Source organism: Mus caroli, chromosome 10 (assembly GCF_900094665.2).
Source record: "Mus caroli chromosome 10, CAROLI_EIJ_v1.1, whole genome shotgun sequence".
Classification (NCBI taxonomy): Eukaryota; Metazoa; Chordata; class Mammalia; order Rodentia; family Muridae; genus Mus; species Mus caroli.
Genome location: NC_034579.1, coordinates 36,220,339 through 36,233,709, shown reverse-complemented (window position 1 = coordinate 36,233,709; position 13,371 = coordinate 36,220,339). Strand labels below are relative to the sequence as shown.

The 13,371-nt window shown below is 42.1% G+C and overlaps 1 protein-coding gene across 1 annotated transcript in view; it reads right to left on the bottom strand.

Moving 5' to 3' along the window:
* The window catches only part of Mettl24 (methyltransferase like 24), a 131,392-nt gene that overhangs the window by 58,430 nt on the left and 59,591 nt on the right, over window positions 1-13,371 (bottom strand). The window contains exon 4 of the mRNA XM_021175136.2: window positions 8,860-9,088. Within this exon, the coding sequence (XP_021030795.1) occupies window positions 8,860-9,088 (229 nt within the window). The remainder of the gene's footprint in view (window positions 1-8,859; window positions 9,089-13,371) is intronic.

Below are 13,371 nucleotides of genomic sequence, written 5' to 3'. Positions count from 1 at the left end.
GGGGGCCCTGTGATCCATCCAATAGCTGACTGTGAGCATCCACTTCTGTGTTTGCAAGGCCCTGGCATAGTCTCACAAGAGACAGCTATATCTGGGTCCTTTCAGCAAAATCTTGCTAGAAACACTACCTTTTAAAAATGTTTTATTGCTTATACTTTTATTTTATTTTTTTGTCTTAAGAAATGTTTACCTAGGTTACAGAGATGGTTTGGTGGTTAAGCGAACTGGTGCTCTCCAGAAGGCTGCAGGTTTGATTCCCAGCATCCTTATGGTAAATCATAACCACCCCTAACTCCAGCTCCAGAACATCTGACGCTGTCTCCTGGATTCCTCAGGCACCAGGCGTGCACATGATGAGCAGACATGCACGCAGGCCAAAACCCATACACAAAAAAATTCTAAAGAAATATTTGCCAATTTCTAGGTCTTAAACATCTCCAAAATTTTTATAATTTTGCCTTCTATGTTTATGCCTGTATTATTTTAATGTCTCAACTTTGTTTAGAGAAATTTCATTTCACAATGAGTGATGGTCAATGCAGACCCATAACTGGCCAAGGTGTCACGTAGAAGTAGCCACTAGCTGTGGACAAATCATGTCTTTTAACCTACCCTGTATCCAAGGTTCAGGAACATCATGGAAGTGCGGACAGAAAAGCAAAACCATAAGAGAAGGAGAGCTGTGAGAAGCTAACTGCTGCACAAGACCTCGCTCTGTACAGATCAACTCACAGCAGCTGTGGTTAGCTGCATAAGGTCAAGCCAGTCAAAACTCTAACATGGCAGAAGGAGGGTTCCCAAGGTCCTGTGCTTGGTAGGTGGCCTCTTGATAGTGATGGCTGCTGAGGGAGGGAAAATCACTCTCCTTTGGGGACACAACTGCTAGTTGGTTATCCATGCTTCCCGGGGATGGCTCCACACTGGAGTGCTTATGGATACCACTAGTGGGACTCAGGAGGTTATCAATAACAAGAGCATAAGGTGGGAGGGGGCAGTGCAGGAGCACTAGAGGAAGGTGGAGGGTGTGATCAAACTGTGTTGTATAAATGTTTTCCCATACAGATAATTCAACACAGTTCTGACATCTTCTGTTGTAAACACTATCATTTTCACCGTTGAATTGCATCAGCACTTTGCCAAAACCCATTATATGTATGCATTGCATATAGGTGTGCATTGCATATATGTATATATTGCATATATGGTTCTATTTGCAAGTTCTCTGGACAGTCCAATTATATTTATCTTTAAATCAATATGATACTATTTTGATGGCTACAACTTAAATTTTAGACTCGACTAGTGTAGGTCATCAGTTCATTTTTCAAAACTGTGAGTTTCTTTGCCTTGTGACTTCCTTTGATAGATAATATTGGTATTTATACACAAATGCATATGTATATAATGTGTGTGTGTGTGTGTTTGAATAATAGTTCCATGTCAGTGTCACTGCAGCACTGTCAGGAGTCCACAAAAAGATATCTGGCATTTCAGTACCCCCCATGGTGGATTACCCAATCACACAGTGCTGCAAACAGGTGATCTCGTTCATTCGGCTGTCTTCACACACATGGGAGCCCGGGGTATGGAGGCTCACAGAAGCAGGTTTGCCCTTGCAAGCTGCTGCTGCAGAAAATCTGTGCCGGTTCCCGTTCCTGCTGCTCTGGGGCTGGTGGCTTGATGAAACATTCAGGTGCAGTTTTATTTTGCATTTCTCTTAATATGAGGACGCTTGAGTGATTTTCATGAATCCTCTGTTCCTTTTCTGTGATCTGTTTCTCATCAGGTGCTTTCTGTATTCTTTTTGGTTTTAGTTTATATGGCTTTTTTTTTTTTTTTTGCAATGGGTCAAATCTAGAGCCTTAGGCATACTTAATAAGCTATCTCACACTGCCTCTACATAGCTCTACAAATGTTTTTGTCTCATTTTAAAAATCTTCTAAAGCATTTAATAAAATTTATTATTTAAAAATGCAAATAAAAAACATTAAATATCCCAAATGACCAAAGTCTATTTATATCAATGAACTTTCTGCACACTCCTCACAGACATTCAGAAGCTGACTGTGAAGTAGGAAGGAAAGGGATTTATTTTCTATTCAGAGCCCATATTCTCTCCAAAAGCACACACCATAGAAGAAAATTATGTTCTGGATTGAATAGAAAGCTCTCATCTCAGGAAGGCAGAGACTACAGTCCTCCTAGGGCCCAAGTGGACACTGAGCCAGAGGACTGTCAGGGGCAGAGACCTGAGCTGACAGGAAGGAAGCCCAGCCACCCAGAGCCATCTGACCAGACAGCCCAGCCCTGAGGTGGACATCTGCTCTTGTGGAACAGAATCCAATTAATTCTCAGTGACTTATTTACTCTCTTTGAAGCACAGTATTTACTTTCTACACAATCACCAGGCAAAGCTGTTCAGCGCCCCAAGGCAGCAAACATAATAATTCTCTTTCAGCCACATCTGAAGGACCAAGAGCCCTTTAGTTTCACACACAGCTTCCATGAACAACTCTTGACTGAAGTTAGCAGTAGTTAGCAATGTCCAAATGAATCTATGCTACATTCTCCCTGAAAACAAACAAAGAAAAAATAAACATCTCCTGTATTATTCTCTTAACAGCTACTGAAAACGTGGATCACGATCCCTTAAATTCATCAAAAGAGATTAAGTAATGAACACATGACAGGCTTTCGGCTGGAGACTGCCACACTGTGTTCTCAGATTTAATTCCCCAACCCGCAAAAAGCCACACTTTACTAATGTCATTGCTTTTACAGATGGTCAAACGAATGCCTGAGAGATCAGGTCCTTGTCCCATTCCAGATGCTAGCAAGCAGACTTAAGATTCAAATCTAGATTAAAGCCTTCACTGAGGTGAGCACCCAGAAAGGCATCTTTTCCTGCAGTCAGCAGCATGGTGAAGCCTGAAGGATGGAATAAGGAAGATGTATGCAGGAGAACCCATCACGTTCTCAGGACAGCAGTTAGGGGTTAGGTCTTATTAAATAGAGTGCACAACGGATGAGATGTCCATGTTAGATCTCTGTTGTAAGCTTCATTTGTTTGCTTGTTGTTGTTGTTGTTGTTTTTCTCAGTGACTGGAGTTGCCAGGGGTAAGCTAATCAGCTGCTTGACTAACAGCTGTCAGAAAAAATCCTTTTCTGTGCTCAGCTACCATGGTTGCTAAGGAGCCCAGCCAGGGGTTGATTCCAGGACCATAAAGGACTGTGTCTGGATGGGGATCTATTCTGCTATCTCCATGACTCTCATATCTAGTGGGACTGGGAATGTCACTGGTGTCATCTCATCAGGGATGGGAGCAGCTATGACTTCAGCTCCATTTGTCACGGCAATCATGAGAGCCATCAGTCAGCCAGCTATCGCTTGTGTGATTCCTCCAGCTGTTGCACTGGGAGCTCTATTTTGATCACCTCATGGCTGCTGAGGAAGGCTCCTACCCAGCCACAGGTGCCTGAAAAGGGTTTCCTTCCAACAATATAAACCAACAGTAGCTTTCATGACTACTAGCCAAAACCATGGCTTTTGCTCTAAAAAAAAAAAAAAAAAGTCATTTATTAAGAGCCATTCCAGGGCACTCTCTAAATCAACTCTTGAAAATGTTGTATCAGCCATCGACAGGATCAGATGATCAGCCACTCCATAAATGACCCCAAACCCTCAGTCAAGTTGGGCACTGGTTTTATGTTTGTGGTTGTAGGCAGAGGACTGTGCACATGGGTGAGTGGCTCTGGAAGCTGCCTGCCTCTCACTGGTCTAGCTGGATCTTCTTCCTGCACTATTATAGTGAGCTGCGACACTAGGCATTCTCAGAGCCTCTTCTAAGTGGCCCTGTTGCCTACCTTGTGGTCTTTACTATGGATAGAGTGGGTTGAGCTGGTAGCACAAAAAGGAGACACCTATCTGGGCCTCCAGCCTTAGGCTCCCCCCCACCCCAGTAGTAACTAGAGGGCGACTGATGAGTTCCAGAGAATGGCTCTGAACAGAGCCAGGGGAGGACTATGAAAGCCTGCAGAAGTGTTTCTGTGGAAAGCTGAGACTCCGGAGACTGCAGATGGCAAAGGCTGTAGAGAGACAAGACAATGCAGGGGAGAGACTACAGAAAGCCAAGAGTCGCAAGAACAGCAAGCTCCAGGCACCGCAGCCCAAAGCCAGGGAGAGGAGGTGTGCGTGCGTGCGTGCGTGCGTGCGTGCGTGCGTGCGTGCGTGCGTGTGCGGGAGTGGCAGAGCTGAAAGCAAAGATCAGAGGCTCTCAATACCCTAGACTCAGAGCGGCTGGCACTAAGAGAGCTTCAATTTAACAGCCACATTTTCCATCCAAACGTGGCAAAAGCACCCTTGGCTTACTGGAAGCAATAACGAACTTAATTTATCATTACCGAGCCAGGTTCATCTAGGAAATGCTGAGTCTGTGATAAAGAGTTTGGCGGGGCTTGGGGGGAACGCCACACAATAAAATGAATAAGAACAGAATCCTCAGGTTTAATCTTCAAACAGTTTTGAAAAATCCATAGATTTAGTTAACAGCAACAATCATTTCAGCACAAGCTGGACAGTAAATCATCCCGAGCAAGGCTGAATCCAGGTGATATACTCCCTGGCAGACCGGGCTTCAGGACCACACGGCTTTGCTGATGCAGCTGCTTCGGCATGGCGCTCTGCAAAGGTTTTTCTTGATTTATAGTTCGAAGTTAAAATTAGCAAAGAGTTTCTACAGCAGCACAAAAGCCATATGCATCTTTCTGTCACTGTCTCCAAATACTGCATGCATTTGGCTCTCACATTCCTTGCTTGACTAGAAACTAGGTTTGGATGCAGAGAAGAAAAGAGAAAAACAAATGAACATGGAAATTATTACAGAGCTCTATGAGATATTTTAAAGTCTTTGCAGCATTGTTTGGCTTCTGTTGCCGCTTCTGGAATCAGTGGACGAAGAGGAAGAAGTACTGATACCTTCAAGTGCTCTGCTCTAACTCCCTCCCTTGCTTCAGCCATGTCCTATTTATCAATGTCTGCACACACAGAGAGAAATGAAAACAGACTATGCTCTCTGCGGGCCACAAATGAGGTTTCCTCTTATCTGGCATTGTGTAGCCCCTAGAAGTGTGTTTCTAATGAAAGCAATCACTGGCTGGTAGTTCAGTTTTGTTGCTTCTGTTTGGGAGCACTCACCCAAAGAGTCTAAGGCATCTTCCATTCTTCAACAATAAAATTTTAAAAATACAAAAAAACCCATCAAATCCATACCTGGCAACTCCGAGACAGAGGCAGATCACTTTCATTGTTATTAATTTTTTTTTAAAGAAGAATAAATCACCATAGGAACAAAGCAGCCCTTTAATCATCTCTCCTCTGTAAGTAAGTATCCTTGGAAATGCTTCTGCTATCTCAGGGATAAAATGTTGCACACGATGACCCTCAGCATAAAGGTTGGCCCACTGCTGCTCCCAGGGAGCCACACAGGAGCAATTCAGGTCTGTGCCTCCTTAGCCCAAAGCATACTCTTTATAGCAAATGTGCTGGAATAAATTATGTACACACATCGCTTTTTCAAAGCTTCATTTTCTCTTATTGTCTAGCAGATCTTTTGCTAAACTCTGATTGGAAAAATGCAGCAGAGTATTGACTCTGATCAGCCTCTTTGGCCTCTTCAGTCTGCTCTCAGAAGAGTGAAGGAGGACAGGACCAGACAGTGACACTCACAGAGAGGGACAACAAAAGACTCTTTACTGAACACAAAGAATCTTCCCTCTATGAATAACCTAGACTTGACATATTAGGGAATTGGTTTGTAATTTTCAGCAGTAAAGAAAGGCAGGTTTTTAAATGTAGGAGCGGCAAATAGAATAATCTAGACTAGAACTCTGAACAATGCCCCCACTTCTCACGTCTCTTAAAAAATTTCGTAGCACATGAAGAAAAGTTCTGTTCACAGATTTTACTCAAAATATTCTAGGTAGGAGGCATTAAGATTCCTGACTGTAGGGTGCTGGATATTCTTGGTGGCAAAAACAACGCATAAACCAGTAACTAGCCCCACGTTAGAGGAACAATAAATTCTTTAAGGTTGTTCTTGAAAAGGCTTTGACTGTCTGATTAAAGGGAGTGCACTGGCTAGTTTTGGGTCAACTTGACACGGGTCATTTGGAAAGAGAAATGTCCCCACCAGATTGGCCTGTAGGCAAGCAAGCCTGTGGTTCATCTTCTTAATTGATGATTGGCGTCAGAGGGCCCAGAGCCACTGTGGGTGCTACCATTGCTGGGCTGGTGGTCCTGGGTGCTATAAGAAGCAGGTTGAGCAAGCCTTAGGGACCAGCTCTCCTCTATGCCCTCTGTCTACACCAGCTCCCACCTTGAGGTCCCTGCCCTGAGGTCCTGCTCTGCCTTCCCAGAATGAACTACAGGCTGTAAGAGGAAACAAACTTGCTTTTGGTCATTGTGTTTTATTATAGCAACAGAAACCCTAAACAGGATTTTTTTTTTTTTCAAAGAAGAGGAAGGGCCGGGTGGTGGTTGGCACACACCTTTAATCCCAGCACTCAGGAGGCAGAGGCAGGTGGATTTCTGAGTTCGAGGCCAGCCTGGTCTACAAAGTGAGTTCCAGTGCAGCCCAGGGCTATACAGAGAAACCCTGCCTCGAAAAACAAAACAAAACAAAACAAAACAAAACAAAACAACACAACACAACACAACACAACAAAGAAGAGGAGGAAGGGAAGAAAGAGAAGAGAAAAAAAGAGAAGGAATAACAGGGAAAGTCTTTTTATTAAAGATCAATAAGCCAATTGAAACTCAAAGTCTCCCACACCTTGCCTCACAAATGGACCCTTATTCTGACGTGTTTTAAATTACATGGCACCTAGGACTGGGAACCATAGGCTAAGACAGGTTAACATCAAGGAGACCAAAGAGGGCAATGGCAGTCCCTTTCAGCATCTGCTTAGAGACTTCACTTAACTGGGCTACGTGATGCTAAAACTTGGGTCCAAGGAACATTGCTCAAAGAGGGAATTTCTTTACACTGTTCCTCCACAACAGAGTATTTGCATATATTTTACATCCTTTAACATATCATATAATTTTTAATATACATAGTGTTCATTCAATTTTACAAAGTAGATTTTACTCAAAGCTACATGTATTTTCTGCTCTTTAAAAGTCAACCTCTTGTCAAATGGTAAAGAGTTTCAGTCATATGGTCACCAAGTTCTGAACAATGGATGCACAGCATAGTAACAGTATCAGTGATAAGGTGTCATATATTTCATATTGCTAACCAAGAAGTTCTTGAGTCTTTTTACCAAACACAGTTAGCATATATGCAGATTAGCTTGACTGTGGTGATCATTTTTCACCTCAAATAAGTTATGTCCAAATATTATCATATATATCTGGAATGCACACAATCTCCGTCAAATATATGCCAATAAAAATGGAGAAGTAAGCAGGAGAGACTGGAGAGGAGACAGTGCTTTCAGATCTTTAAATTAACTTTTATAACATAAGATCAAATTAGGTAATTTGGAACAAAACAGCTCCTGCTGATTGATTATTCATGAAGCTTGGCTGCTTGCAGCTCATTAGACTGATTTCTTTGCCATTAAGACTGTCCTGCTCTTCGTAGCCTTTCCCTTGCACATAAACATGCATACACACATACCACTGGCAATGGAATTATTGGAAAATGCTTTTGGAAATGGTAAAATTAAAGATCAAAAATGTTTTCATACACAATTTACAGCTCTGCAATTTATATCTCTTCTTTAGCTTTCCTTGGGGATTCTGATTTTATAACACAAGATAAGAATTTGATACCTAAAAACAAATAAATATAATTTATTTTAAAGTATTTTTTTAAGCTACATTCATGGCATAGTTAGCATGAACCAGATGGATTTTTCTCTCACAGTTAATCTTTTTATTAAAATTAACTCTAAGACATCTCAAAGAATGCCAGGCCAGACTGGTTAAATGGGCCAAGCTTAAATAAAACTGAGAAATACTACTGTTTTTTTACATGCAGATTTCACAACATGAACTTCCCATTGGTTTCAGAGAAATGTGTTTTAATACCATTACAGGCTTTGAACATTCATATTATTTCTCCACTTGCACCAATTCTTGGTAATTTTTTTTTTACCGTTTCTTCAAGGTTAATTTGTTTTAGATGCTCTGTACAAGACTCTATAGCATTTGTCTCTGTTCCTGGCTTACCTGACAGACCATAATATTCACAACTAAGGGTCTATTATATGAACTCTTGGCATTTATGGTTTTCTGGTTGCTAATTATCAAATTTTATTTATTATATGAATGCTATATGCAGCTATACTGTACTTTTTAATACATTTATCAGTTGATGGATACAAGCTGCTTCTATACTTAAGCTACTGTGAATCAATAAACATGAGTATGCTAGTAGATCTTTATAAACATTATTCTATTTTCTTGGAATATATTCCCTAAAAATAAAAATTGATATTTATATGCCAATTCTCTTTTAGCTTCTTTGTAATTAAAATTAAAACAATATGATCACAGTTCAAAGTTACAGATATCAAAATGTAGTTCTATTTTTCTGTCACTTTTTATAGTTGGAACTTTTGAAAATAAATTTTTAAAACAATTAAAATCCTCAATTCAACCTAAACAGCTCTGGCATTACCAAAACATCACCTCTACAGGTCAACTTTACAAGTAATGTTGAGCCTCCAGCACAACGGAAAAACCACGCCGTCAACTTTCTAGTGTCCACGTTCTTAATCTCGGTTTTTATTTTTTTACATTGATGGGTTCATTCACTTTACTTAATTATAAAATCAAATGAGATGTCTTACCTTGTGGTGCCCAAATTCATTCAGAATGCTTCCCAGTTTTCTGGTGTTGCTCTGCGGCTTCTGAGCAGCCACGGCTGGATGCGGATCCCGCCAATCGATGGACAAGCGGTGATGCCAGAGGCCCTGCCGCTCCAGAACATGGGCTGACTTGACACTCGGATCAAAACGATGCACTTCACATCCACCGTTGGCCATGCTCACCTCAAAGTGTGTGTCATCGCTTCCCAGCCTAGAGACCAGAGGGAGAAAAAACTGTGATATATACATGATCTATATCACATATATGTATATGAATAATGAAGCAAAGTTAGATGAACAAGTTGGCACCTCTAATGCTTTCCTAGTGACATCATGCTTTCTGTTTAAAAACTTCAGATGTACACATTCAATGAACTTTATATATGCGTGCTCTACACACACACACACACACACACCATTAACTTCTAAAGATTAATATGTTTAGTAGTTTTCCTGTGTCTTCCCATAAACATATACAAGGAATGGTCTCTATTCTAAATTATTAGAAGCACATGCATATAGATGTATGTTGATCATTACATAATAGCGATATTTTTATATAATGTTTCAGATGATCTGAAACTATTTGTAATTTTTATTAACTGATCTTACTTACTGAGATTACTTACTCAATCTATTTAATTCCTTTCTTTTCTTAGCAGTATTTTAGTCTGTAGCTGTGGGACAATAGTACTTAGGAAAATAACTAATTCTGGCTCGTGGTTTCATCCCATCACAGAGAGTAAGGCACAGTAGAACAGCTCACAGTGTGACTGGTAGGGAGCAGAGTGGAACAGTAACGGGAAGGGGGCGGGGCAAGACAGATCCCCAGGACACGTCCAACTAGCTCTCACCTTCCTCAGTTCTACCACCTCCCAACACTTGATTCACATCTTGAATCCATCAATGGTTTAATCCGTTCACGTCAGAGACCTGTAATCTCATAGATACTGCGCTGTACTAATCCGTGAGGTGTGTCTCAGTCTACTCCAGTTGACAAGATTAACCATCACAGTTAGTGCACATAGACTATCAAGTAGTGGGGTTTCACCATGGCATTTCCACACCATTTAATTTTAATACATAAATATGTACTTTGTCGGGAAGTCATGAGCTCTGCTCATTTACTTAGTGTGTGCGATTTTTGCCTTTTGTGTATTTAAAATAATGCATTTCCCAGGCTTAGTTTACATTGATCAAGTTTCATGGCATACGTAAAAGGCAAGAGGAAGAGCCAAGGTATTGTGCCACACATCCCAGCATAATAGAGCCAGAAGAGGGATCCATGTCTGGCACCTCCAAAGCACGTCTCTGTGGGTTCTCTCCTTCCCTGTAGGGGATCGGAGACACGGAGCTCTAGCAGAACATGCCTCTCAAAGTCTGGAAAGTTGTCACATCTTAGAGAGTGAGGCTGCATTATCATTTCTTACTCCTTTTTTTTTTTTTTAGGTATTTTCCTCAATTACATTTCCAATGCTATCCAAAAAGTCCCCACCCCCCCCCCCCCCCCCCCCCCCCCCCCCCCCCGCTTTGGCCCTGGCATTCCCCTGTACTGGGGCATATAAAGTTGGCAAGTCCAATGGGCCTCTCTTTCCAGTGATGGCCGACTAGGCCATCTTTTGATACAAATGCAGCTAGAGTCAAGAGCTCTGGGGTACTGGTTAGTTCATAATAATGTTCCACCTATAGGGTTGCAGCTCCCTTTAGCTCCTTGGGTACTTTCTCTAGCTCCTCCATTGGGGGCCCTGTGACCCATCCACTAGCTGACTGTGAGCATCCACTTCTGTGTTTGCTAGGCCCCGGCATTGTCTCACAAGAGACAGCTATATCTGGGTCCTTTCAGCAAAATCTTGCTAGTGTATGCAATGGTGTCAGCGTTTGGAAGCTGATTATGGGATGGATCCCTGGATATGGCTGGTAGAGCGGAGGACTGTAGTTGATTCATTTCTTACTCCTAACTCCCCTGTGCCCCAGACAGGTGACAGATAGAGCCATGATGCTCCCACAGAACACTTTATGTAATGTCTCCAGCTCCCAGGATAGACAACAGCATTCAGATGTAGCACAGAGCAGCCTCCAATTCACTGACTTACTCCCGTATGGAAATGAGTATTTATGGAATGCTCTACGTAAGTAAGAAATCCACTGGCGTGGGAACAAGTAGAGTCTAAGTGCCCTTGAGCTGAGGCCACTCCAAGACAGAGATGAGGAAGGAGCATTTTAAACCAATAGTCATGATACCTGTTTTAATTAATACAAACAAATACGAAGGTAAAACCATCGTTTACTGTTACTTAACTGCAAAGGAAATTTGCTGTAGACAAGTTTACTCAGTGGAATTATTTACTTTAGGGTTAGTGCACAGAGCAAGTAGCACAGAGCAGATGTCTGGCTTCCATCTCAAGGTCAGCAGTGACTGGTCCAGTTTTCCCTTCTCCTGCAGCAGCCAAACAGGTAAAAGGGGAAACAGTGGCTATGTTCTTTTTCTGAAACCTCCACGCATTTCTTCCACCCACAGTCACTGCTCACAGCTAATCACAGGGCCATTGAAGCTACAAGGAAAGCTGCTGCCTTTCCCACCCACGCCCCAGTTCCCGAATAACGACCTGGAAGCTTATTTATGAGTAAACACTTAGGTCATAAACTAGGCTTGTCCCCCAACTCGCTCCTAACTCATAGTAACCCGTTTATATTATTCTATGTCTTCCACATGGCTAGTTTCACATGCCCTACTTCATCAGAGTTGGAGGGGGGATCTTCCTGCACCTGACTATCTCCCAGGGTTCCTCTCTCTTTGCCTTCTGTCCCACTTTCTAACCCTGTCTCACCTCATTGGCCATCAGATTTTATTGACAGGTGCTGCTTCCACATAGCACACAAGAGATTATTCATACAGAAAGTCAGGAAATCCAGGAATCCACACAGTGGCTGTGTGTTTTGCTAACTTGACGAGTTATGTTACCAGGGGAATAACTGGAGACTAGACAGTAGGGCACAATTAGCAGCCCCCACAGTTCCTTTCTGAAGCACTTCAGCAGTTAAGTTGCTCATTCAAAGGCCATCCTCCCTCTGTAAGAGGGAGGTGAAGTTATCCAATTAGCTAATAAATACCATCACACATCCCGGTGCTGGGATCTTAGGGCACACTGAATGTTTCAGCATAGCAAGGATATAAAATCTAAAAGGTTTTTCTAAAGAAGGGAAAGACTTACAGGGCTAAATTCCCAAAAGTAGACTAGACTGGAATATCAGGACAGCCATGTTAGCCCTCCATCTCTGATGTTTCAGAGTAAAGCAACCAGGTTCTCTGCATGTAGCTGTGTAGGGTACACACTAAATAACTCTAAGATGTTCCTTCCACACAGAATCACCTTAGAATCATAATAATTTCCTGGTGGATGGCACTAAGAGTTCTTGAAAGAGGAGTGGTTTTTTGGAAAGTTGTATGCAACTGCTCTCTGGACTAACTACGGGTGTGCTTTAAGTATGTGAACTGTGTGTGTTGCCAACCTGAGCTCTTATAGACCACAGAAAGGCAAAAAGGAACAGATTGTGGCAGGTCTTTGGTTTTTTCAAAAAAACTAAAAAAAAAAAAAAAACCCAAACAGGATTGTGTGTACACGTAAGTGGGTCTTATGTTCCCTCAGAATCAAAAGCTTGGACCATAAGGACATGAAGGGGTACTCAGGATCATTACTCAGAAGGGAAAGACAGTTTGAAGCCAGGATGATCTATCCCATCCCAACCACCAGGAGGGGTATAATTGAACAGTCCGATATGGTGTTGACAGGACATGGGGAAACTGGAACAGTCAGAGATTGGTAGTGGAGGTGTAAAATGGTATCCATTCAAGATAATTTAAAAGACGTAGTCTCGAAAATTATAGACCAATGCTCATCTCACTAAAAAGGGAATCAAAGCAATGGATCACCTGATGGGTGACATGACAGGCTGTAGAGTTTCCATGCAATGGACTGACTCAGACATAAAGGCTATGGAGTACTGATACATGCTGCTGTGGCTGAGCTCTGAGAACATGTGTTAGAGACAACGCAGTCCATGACCCTGTTTGCATGAAATGTCCAGAATAGGTGAGTGTAGACAGAAAGTCAGTTAGTGTTTGCTCACAGCCAGGGCGTAGGCAGGAAGGGGCAGAACAGCTGTGGGGATAAAGCCTAGAGGGAAATAGGGAGTGATACAATAGGGAGTGGTCCAGGACTTTGGGGAAGGAGAGGGTAAAGATAATGTTTTAAACTTAAGGGTAGTGACTTACGTTTATGTACTTAAGTATGTGAGCTAGATGTAGCTAAAGCTGTTAAAAAGCTTAAAAAAAGAAAGGGAGGGAGGAAGGAAGGAAGGAAGGAAGGAAGGAAGGAAGGAAGGAAGGAAGGAAGGAAGGAAGAAAGAAAGAAAGAAAGAAAGAGAAGAATCCAATAAAAATAAATCTAGAATACAGATCGGCAAAGTTCTCAGCCCTCATCACTGAGAAGAGAG